The 8703-nt window shown below is 42.2% G+C and overlaps 1 protein-coding gene across 1 annotated transcript; it reads left to right on the top strand.

The window, feature by feature from the left end:
- Positions 1-6630: 6630 nt before the first annotated feature.
- Positions 6631-8700, top strand: hdac12 (histone deacetylase 12; the record flags this gene model as incomplete). The annotated part of the gene is made up of 8 exons (XM_084558986.1): positions 6631-6792; positions 6895-7038; positions 7348-7507; positions 7587-7783; positions 7878-8028; positions 8157-8273; positions 8357-8499; positions 8590-8700. 8 exons carry the CDS (start codon positions 6631-6633, stop codon positions 8611-8613), a joined length of 1098 nt encoding a protein of 365 aa, XP_084415112.1. The 3' UTR covers positions 8614-8700.
- Between the last annotated feature and the right edge of the window lie 3 nt (positions 8701-8703).

Here is an 8703-nt window from a genome sequence, read left to right as displayed (position 1 = left end):
CTAAGATACCTGAGGCTAGGTAATGTTTCTGTCAGTCTTTTATTAATGTGAAATCAGGCTTTAAATATATACTTTTTAATAATATCAGTTTATTAAACACATTTGTTTCTACTTTAGATTGTCTTCTGGTCTCGCCTTGTTTGATAAGAACGACAGTTTGGCACAAGTTATATATTGACTAAAGAGCGCAGAAGATATGACAGTGGATTTACTTATATTCATGAATTTCTTACAAATATATTTACACTGTACAAGTTTGACAGGTTTATATTTTATTCTCTAACCTAACTGTCTGACACAACAAGTTGAAAATAATAAAATAATAATAAAAAGAATATATAATAGATGTAGTGAAGACTTTTAGCAAAGGTTTTTGACAGTGAAGTTGAGATTTTGGGTATGAAAAATCACCATTTGTGTCATAATAAGAGTTTGTCAAAGTGTGCTTTGAGCCAAATTCGAAGACATTCCTTCAAAGCGTTTGCATGTATAGAAATGATGGACAACCCATAAAAATCTGATACACATCCAGCTGAAGTTACTTACAACAAATGATGTCGCTGAAGTAATCTGAAATGTGTATTTTCTTCAATAATACAGGTATAAATAAATGTAATCAATCAGATTTGGGGAGACAAAGGTCAGTTTCCCACTAATAAATATTAAAATATACTAAAATGTTTGTACACCACTGGTCCACAGCTACATTATCTCATGCTCTAAGTGAATTTAACTTTCTTTTTGAATCAAAACATCTGCTGTCGTGGCTTGTTTTACAGTGTAGAGAGGGGGGCACCACATTCTGCGCTGTCACTTCTCTTGCCGTCTCTCCTCTCTCCCTCTTCCCCTTATCAGCGGTATCAACGCGGCTGTCAAGACGAGGCAGACGCTCTGAAGTGCCTGTGGTCTTCGCATGGCACAGGGAGATTAAAGAGAGGGAGAAGAGAATGGAGCCAGCTGTGTTGCTGAAACATGTGGCTGTATGGCGGCAGGTTCGCCTGCCGGCATTGCAATGCCGCACAGAACAAGAGTGAGTCTGTTAAGACAGCAAAGACTGACAAGGTTAAACCACTTGCACAATTTAAAAAAATATTACATTTAATCCGCAGCACTGATAACATTCCCCTCATGCTGCATTGGTGACTTGTTTATGCTGCTGCTGCTTATGTAAGACACACCGTGCAGATCTATGGCAACAGACGGGAGAACAATACGAAACACAAACATCATTAGAAGACATTCCAGCAATACCGCAGTCTGACTCAATATCTCTGCTGCTTTTTCGACTCCCCTACAGATTCCCAGCATACCACGGACAGATGTTCGGTATTATCACTTCTCTCTGCAGCCTCACTCTGTCTCCATCTGAAGAGCCGGTCCAATCATCACAGGGTTTGCGTGTGCAAAGATAACACACTTCATGGTCCAAGTTGTCAGATTGAGTTAGCTCTTGATACAAAACGCTGATTTTTACATTGTGAAATACATTTTCCTAGAAAGTAGTCTTCCCCATGGTCATAGAGTAAACTAGTATGTAGGTCATGGAGGTGAGCTCACAATTTGACCTATTTTTTTAAATTCCCAGTGAAGAGTAACACCCTAAACGTAGGCATGGAGACACCCAGGAAGAGATTAAAGGGAGATCTGTGGATTATCTGTTCACCATAGAACGTGCAATGAGCAGCACTGCCATATCAGGTAAACCTTCCTACCTCTATAATGAAAGAGGACGAATTCACTTCATATTATAGTGTTAAATGTGATGTAAAATCAACAGTGTATTCAATATTTCAGTTGTATTGAAAGGTTTGTGCAAAATACAGCTTAATACAGCCAAAGTAATAATATCCAGATATTCAGGTGACCTCACACCCTTCCCCAGGTCACATTATATTGAATAAATCAGCATAACAACTGTTCCTGTGACACACCATGAAAGCTACCACCTCTGCCAGCCAGCAGATGTTAATCTAGTTTGTTATAATTGGTTGGAGAAGCCAAACGTTCCTTTGCAATTAATTAAAACAGCTCCAGACGCTACCACTGGGGCAGAGCTTAAATAATTAGTGTGGAGATATAGATAACTTTCTGTACATTACTTCAAACAAAGCTGAAACTTTATAACCTCAACCACAAGAAAATTGTTCCCATCTCGGCGTGTCTTTTGACGACCAAACGGAAACCCGGCTTATGAGCAAGTGACAAAGGAATACTTGCCTTTAGGGCTCGGCAGATATTTATGAGTATGTATTTTTGGCTCTGCTTCTCTTGGTGGAGCCTTGGTGTTGGCTCTGTGACTCATATCAAGGGCTTTGAGGATGCATGTAAGCAGCACACACTGTTTAACAGCCACACTACAAGCTGACAGTTGTAAGAACGTTGTCAAAAACTGAGTAATCCCAGCATGAGTGGAGATTTAAAGTGATGGCAAATTATACCACAATACGAGTATTTCACAGCCCGTCTCCCATGTACGTCTTTGAGCACACAGCAATAGATGAGAATCAGTTCAGCTTTGCATGTGACCGGAGGATTTCCCCCGGAGGGACCGTTGCACACAGACAGCAGCTACAAATTAATTCCCTCCAACAACAACCCCTGCCCTCACCTGCTGCAACACGCTCTGCCAGCACTCGCAATCAACCAGCGAATTCCTTCCGCTCTGAGTCGTGAGGCGGCGGGTGAGGACGGAGAGGTTTGCGGGCTCGATGTTGTGATTGTGATGTTGTGTAATTGACAGGTATGTTCAAATCCAGCGTCTGATGCAAACACCACACCGCCCTCTCCCCACCCGGGGTCGAAACAACAAACAAGCTCGCTGACTTCCAGGAACGTGAAAATACATGCCAAGATGACAGGGCCATTCAGAGATGACGGGGTTATTCATTTTGTTAAACACACATTGCACGCAGCATAAAACTGATTCCGTCTACGTGAGCAGTAAATATGGTCCACTGGAAGCATTTTCCATTAAAGACTGCTTTAAAAGCAAGGGAACAGCGTAGTGACTCCTATAATAACTGATGTGTAATTTGTGACAATGCAATGTTCAGAGGAAGAACTTTAGTCAGCCTGCTGTTATTTTTCTTTGTGAGGAAAGAGATAATCAGATCAAAGCTCAGCAGATGTCAGCTTGTCGCTGCTCGGAATGAGATGCAGAGCCGCAGAGCCTCGAGAGGAGCTGCCCTGAAGCAGACTGCAGCTCAAAGCCGACTGCCAGCTCTGGTTTCTGCTTCACTATCGAACAAATCACGCGTGCTTCATATTCTGGCGACCACTTACAAAACAATCATTGCACTTTGTGAGTTTTGGATCTGTTGTTACTGCTTTTCCAGACTTGGCTTTTATTGGCCTACTGGTCAAATTCCTGAACCTGCATGAGGCTTGTCTTCAATCGCCACAAACATCAATTTTATCATGTGTTATTTTACCATCACCCTTTGCCAGTTTATCTATTATTTGATCAAACACTTGTTAATCGATTAATCATTCCTGGTCTTGTACAGTTGGAGGTTTTGGATCATGTATCCTGATGTAAATCATTTTCTGGCTTCTCCCACAGCTATCCTGGTTTTGGAGCTCAATATTTCCAACTAAAGACGCTTGAGCTTTACCTAAAGCTGTGTTTTTGGGGGGGTACTACGAGAGGACAGCCGCCTTAGAGCCCCCGCTTCCATTGGGACAAGGTTCATGAACTTCTCCGCATGCAGACTACGAACAGACACAGTTCAAAGATGTTACGCAACATCTTAAATTGGAGCAATCACTTTACAAAGCTCCATTGAGAAATATCATATGACCTGGCAACCCTTCATTTACTATGTGGAGGCTAGCCAATACACTCCCTCTTAATCCTTTTTGCTACAAAAACTTCTGCCCAACGTTGAACCTGACAACCTAATGTCAGTCACCTTATAAAGCAGCTTTGTGTCTCGGTTTAATGGTACTGGATACAGTCTGTATCCACGTGAAAAGCCTGCATTGTTCTTTGCAGTATTTTATACAGTACTTATTACTTGTAAAACTACTTACTGGTTTTCTTCCATTGTAGGACTCTTTTATACAATGACTTGATCAATTACAGCTGAAAGAATATTAATTGGTCATTAACCTGGGATGGAAAAACGAATGCCCATTTGACGTTAACTGCAAGGGATTAAATCTGCTACTAGATTTTTACATTGTAGAAATAAATGGAAACTGACACATGGAAAAAATTACCTGTTTATGTAAAGTAGAAATTATTTGTCATGAAATATGAAGCGACCAGTGTTATGGTCCTTTGAAAAGACTTAAAACATCAAATTTAGATGAACACCCAAGCAGAACACAAAATATATATATGCTAATGACTTAATATAACCTCTATCTCCTGCACAAAGCCGTAGAGTCTTTCTGTCGAGCTATATTTTAGAGGCTTTCATTTGGAAAGAGACTCCCTTCTCCGCCTTCATCTCCCCCTGTTTGAAATTCCTGTTAGCGGGGCTGAAGTCAGTAATTGATTTCAGCTCTCTAATCTCCTTTCTCTATTATGAGGAGATTTCTCCTCTGCACCTGGGGCCAGGACGCTTGTCTTTTTTCTTATCTGCCCGTGGGACGGGGGGCTGCACTAATCCCCATCCACCAGACACACACACAAACAGACACGCTGGTGGAAGATCCTCAGAGCCGACAGTAAGCCAGACAGTGCCTTGAGCAGCCTGCCAGCCATGTAAAACCGACAGATGGAGAGGTAAAACAAGACACAAAAGTACCACATCAGAGGCCATTACAGTACAGTGACATGAAAAGTCTTATTTTCATGCTAAATAAACACAGTTTTCAATCTTTAAAAAGCAGCAAAATGCAAATACTACATGCTGCGCACGCTGTAAAATACAAGCTAAATTATATGCTCTTCCTCAGTGTCCACGCTGGCACTTTAAACTGGAACATGTGGGAGTGAAGACAGTAAATCTCTCTGGCTCCGAGTCTGACATGATTCCAGTGTTACACCATAAACATAAGCTGTGGCTGTGATGGCTGCGAAGGAGGAGAGAGGAGGAGGAGGAGGAGTGGTCTAGAGTGGATGCAAAGAAAAACAAGAACCAGCTATTTGTCATGCGCTGAAAGCTGGAAAACTCTCAATGCAAAAGGAGCTTTGATCATTTGATGAATCGAGGGGAGAAGAAAAGAGAAAATGTGCAAAATGAAAGAAGCATGAAGAATCAATTCATCTAACATGTCTCAGTTTATTCTGGCTTTCCTCTCAAAAGAAAGCAGGCGTGCTAAAACATTGTTGTTGGCTAGCACAGAGTAAAATAGGATAAGATAGATGAAAACTATACGGCTGCATTAAATCATCTATAAAAATGAATGTATACTCTGTGTGCATCTGTTCACTGCGTTGTAGCCGAGATATAACGTTCACTGGATGAAAAAGAAGAGATAAATGCCAGACATAAAACAACATCATGACATCTTCCACAAACAAAAAAAAAAAACTTGCCTACGCTCAAACAGTTGGGATCTCTTTGCGCCATAATTTTTTAATGGTGTTTTTTAAGAACAGAACAACAGACAAATGCTTTAGTTGTTTGGGGATGAAGAAGGATAGGAACACAAAAAGAATATGACATTAATCCTGAACCGCTAGCAGCAGTGTCATGTATATTTAATGATGCAATGCAAGTGCCAAGCCTCCAGAAAGTTAAAAGTAATGATGCAAAGAGCCGAATGTTAGCAGACGAGATCGGCATATTCACATGGAATAACCTCAGATTCTCATACGTTTTTTGTTTTTTCATGCTCCTGACTTTCACAGCCTGGTGATGGAGATCTGTTTCTAATTTTAAGCGATAGTTCTGTTAAATACAGATATTACAGGAAAAGTGCGATAGCATTGACCATCTTGTGACAATTCAATGTTCTGCTGGGAAACCTTTGGACCTGGCTTTCATTCGTATGGATGTTACTTAGACGTAGCACCCACCCAAGACCAGACCAGGCACCCCCACCCCATAGCAATGACACAGTAGGATGCAGCCTGACACAGACACACACACAAAAACACTTTAGGAACAACTAAAAAAAACAAACATGAAGAACAGCACAAGGTGTTGACCTGGCCTCCAAATTCACTAGATCCCAAACTGATAAAGTATCTGTGGGATGATCCAAAGAGGCCCCTCCCCTCAACTCAAAGGCCCCCCATTAACAATATTATGTTGCTAGACACCACAGGACACCCTCAGAAGGCCCATGTCCATTCCGTGATGAGTCACAACTGTTTTGGATGCACAAGGGAGACCTACACAATATTAGGAAGATGGTCATTATGTTATGCCTGATTGGTGTACCAGTATATGCTCTTTTCCAAGTCACCAGACTCTACTGACAAAAACGGTAATTTCACATTACTAAACAAAGAAATTGTTGCAGACTTGATATTGGTTTTGTACATGCGCAGTATTTTCTCCAAATCAGTAGATGGCGACAAGCAGCCATGACTCAGACTCAGTGTGTTGTTTCCACTCCATGACAGGAGGTGGCAACAGCAGAGAGGATGGGGCACTCGCTGTCTAACATCCGTCTCAGGACGCGACCGGCACGTTTGTTGCCGTCCTGGCTCGTTTCATAACACCAAACTGCATGAAAGTCAACACAGCCATGCTTTGCTTAAGTAACTGTCCCCGAGGATTAGTCAGAGAAATGTCCTGCATAAAGCGAATATTCTCTAAAAGACCTCGCGTCAAAGTCGGACCGGTGTTCGGTGCAGCTTTCACCTCCTGCAGATGTTTGCACGCGGAACTTGTAAGAAGTTCGTCCAAATGAAGTAAACGCGTGTGTTTTAATTGCACAGTCTCAATGCACTGAATTTTAACTGACCTCTCAGTCCGGCTTGTCGCCTCACAGGTGAGACATGAGTCCAGCGGGCTGCCGGTCGTCCATCACAGCAGGTATGTGTGTGAGCTCCCACCCAACCACAGGTTCCCGATGGGCAAGTTTCCACGGGTTTTGCACTTTTTACTCAAAGATCAGGTCATCACGGAGGCACAGGTGAGCAATTCATTCATATTTCAAATTAAGAAAATATCGTTTTTATTGATAAATTACTATTATTTCTAAAAATCTTACCAATATAATGGATTTTTTTTGGAAAATGTGTTCATAAATATACAGATTATGTCATCTTAATTAATATTTCCAGACTAAATAATAAAATATACATGTTTTTGTTTAATATTCTAATAATATTAAATTTTACTGAATTGTAATTAATGATGGATTAATAAAATCAAATCACTGCTTGTCATTTTCAGAGTAAAAGCACATTTTTCTATGATTTCCCCTCCTTCCTCACAGTAGGTGTGGGTCCCTGAAATAGCTTCTAAAGAACTACTGAGCCGTGTGCACACAGAGGATTACCTGAACGACTTCATAAATGGGAAAATAAATGAGCAAGAACAGAGGAGGACCGGGTTTCCCTGGAGCGAAGGCATAGTGAGGCGCTGTCGATATGAAACGGGTGAGAAGGCACACTGCACAGGCGGCTTGGCCTGGAGAAGTCACACTTCACTGCTGCTCACCTCCTCTTTTATCGACAGGTGGGACCGTTCTGACGGCCGAAGTGGCTCTGCAGAGAGGCCTGGCGTGCAGCACTGCAGGAGGAACCCATCATGCTTTCCCCAGCTATGGTTCGGGGTTTTGCCTCCTCAACGACTTAGCAGTTGCAGCCAGATACCTGGTGGACGAGTCGGCGACCAAAAGGAAGGTTCTGATTGTGGATCTCGATGTGCATCAGGTGGAGTTGTCTCAGTTGTGGCTCGGACCAAGCATGTCTTTCGTGTTGCTAAGCTTGACTTATTCCTAAAACGTCTGTGCTTTCCATCCAACAGGGCGATGGCACTGCCTTCATTTTTAAAGAGGATCCGTGTGTGTTTACATTCTCAGTGCATTGTGGGAAAAACTTCCCAGTCCGTAAACAACAGAGTGACCTGGATGTCAGTGTGGATGATGGGATGGAAGACAAGGAGTACCTGTCCACAGGCATGTTCATAAATCACAGAATCTCAATATGAGCATATGACTTTCAATTTGTAAATGTTTTCTCCTTCTTGTATTGAGCAGCGTGTTGAGTAATTACCTGCTAATGTATCTGATTGTGTTCTCGACAGTGGAGGCCCACCTCCCCTGGCTGCTGGAGACCTTTCGTCCAGACCTGGTTCTGTATGACGCAGGTGTCGATCCTCACTGGGAAGACGAACTCGGGAGGCTCCGTCTGACCGACCAAGGTGAGCAAATCACTTCAACACACGAGTATCCCCACCCACAAGTCACTTACAGGCATTTTTGAATGACTGTAATCATCTCCTAGGGCTATATCAGAGAGATCTGTACGTGATGAAGACTGTGGTGAGCAGAGGTGTTCCTGTCGCCACCGTTATTGGTGGAGGATACTCTAGAGACATTGACAAACTAGCCCTCAGACACTCCATCGTCCACAGAGCAGCTGCTCAGGTGAATGAAACACAATTCACTATTTTAACACTTTAAGTGCAGAAATATTTACTTAAGTGAGTGATTATTGCATTCATGTTCTTATTTTAGGTGTGGAGGGAGTGTGGAATGTAAAACCCTCAACTCTTGAATCAAGAGGATCTTCGGTGCATAAAATGGGATCCTTGAAGATCTTTGTTTTGTTCTCTTTGGACCTATGGCGAA

Source organism: Chelon labrosus (assembly GCF_963514085.1).
Source record: "Chelon labrosus genome assembly, chromosome: 13".
NCBI lineage: Eukaryota > Metazoa > Chordata > Actinopteri > Mugiliformes > Mugilidae > Chelon > Chelon labrosus.
Note: the sequence above shows the minus strand (reverse complement) of the source record. Positions and strands in the feature narration are given on the sequence as shown.